The following is a 615-nucleotide window of genomic DNA, read 5'->3' as shown; positions in this document are numbered from 1 at the left end:
GTGTACGCGGGCGGCGGCTGGAACTGGTGGATGACCTCGTAGTCTCCGGGGCCGCCGTAGGGCTCGGCCGCCTCGTCCATCTCGTGCAGCAGCTCGAGCGCCTGCTCCTCCTCCTCGCTGGGGTAGTGGCGCAGCAGGTTGGCGGCGGTGGCCAGGATGGACGCGCCCCCCGCCCCGGCCACCAGGTAGAAGCTGACGGCGAAGGTGACCAACACCTGCGAGCCGTGGTACTTCTTGTGCTGCTGCTGCTGCGCCAGGAGCAGCTCCGAGGCCCAGTAACAGAACCCGATCACCGTGGCGCACTGCAGGACTGGGAAATGGAGAAAAAGGGAGAAAACTGTGAAAAAATGGGAGAAAATGGGGAAAAAATGAGATAAAATGAGTGGGTTTGGGGTCTGCAGTCACCAGGAGCAGCTCCGAGGCCCAGTAACAGAACCCGATCACCGTGGCGCACTGCAGGACTGGGAAAATGGGAGAAAACGGGAGAAAACGGTGAAAAAATGGGAGAAAATGGGGAAAAAATGAGATAAAATGGGGGAAAAAATGAGAGAAAACCATAAAAGAATGAGTGAGTTTGAGGTCTGGGGTCAGCAGGAGCAGCTCTGAGGCCCAGTA

The 615-nt window shown here is 57.9% G+C and overlaps 1 protein-coding gene across 1 annotated transcript in view; it reads right to left on the bottom strand.

Annotated features, from left to right (window-relative positions):
* Positions 1-6: 6 nt before the first annotated feature.
* TMEM127 (transmembrane protein 127) overlaps positions 7-615 on the bottom strand; it is a gene marked incomplete at both ends in the record, with an annotated part of 3,443 nt that continues 2,834 nt past the window's right edge. Inside the window, 2 exons of the mRNA XM_057389258.1 lie at positions 7-341; positions 437-461. Of these exons, the coding sequence (XP_057245241.1) occupies positions 7-341; positions 437-461 (360 nt within the window). The remainder of the gene's footprint in view (positions 342-436; positions 462-615) is intronic.

This window comes from Malurus melanocephalus, unplaced genomic scaffold, assembly GCF_030028575.1.
Source record: "Malurus melanocephalus ecotype Western Australia unplaced genomic scaffold, MMel_1.1 scaffold_4403, whole genome shotgun sequence".
NCBI lineage: Eukaryota > Metazoa > Chordata > Aves > Passeriformes > Maluridae > Malurus > Malurus melanocephalus.
This window is presented reverse-complemented; position numbering and strand designations above follow the sequence as displayed.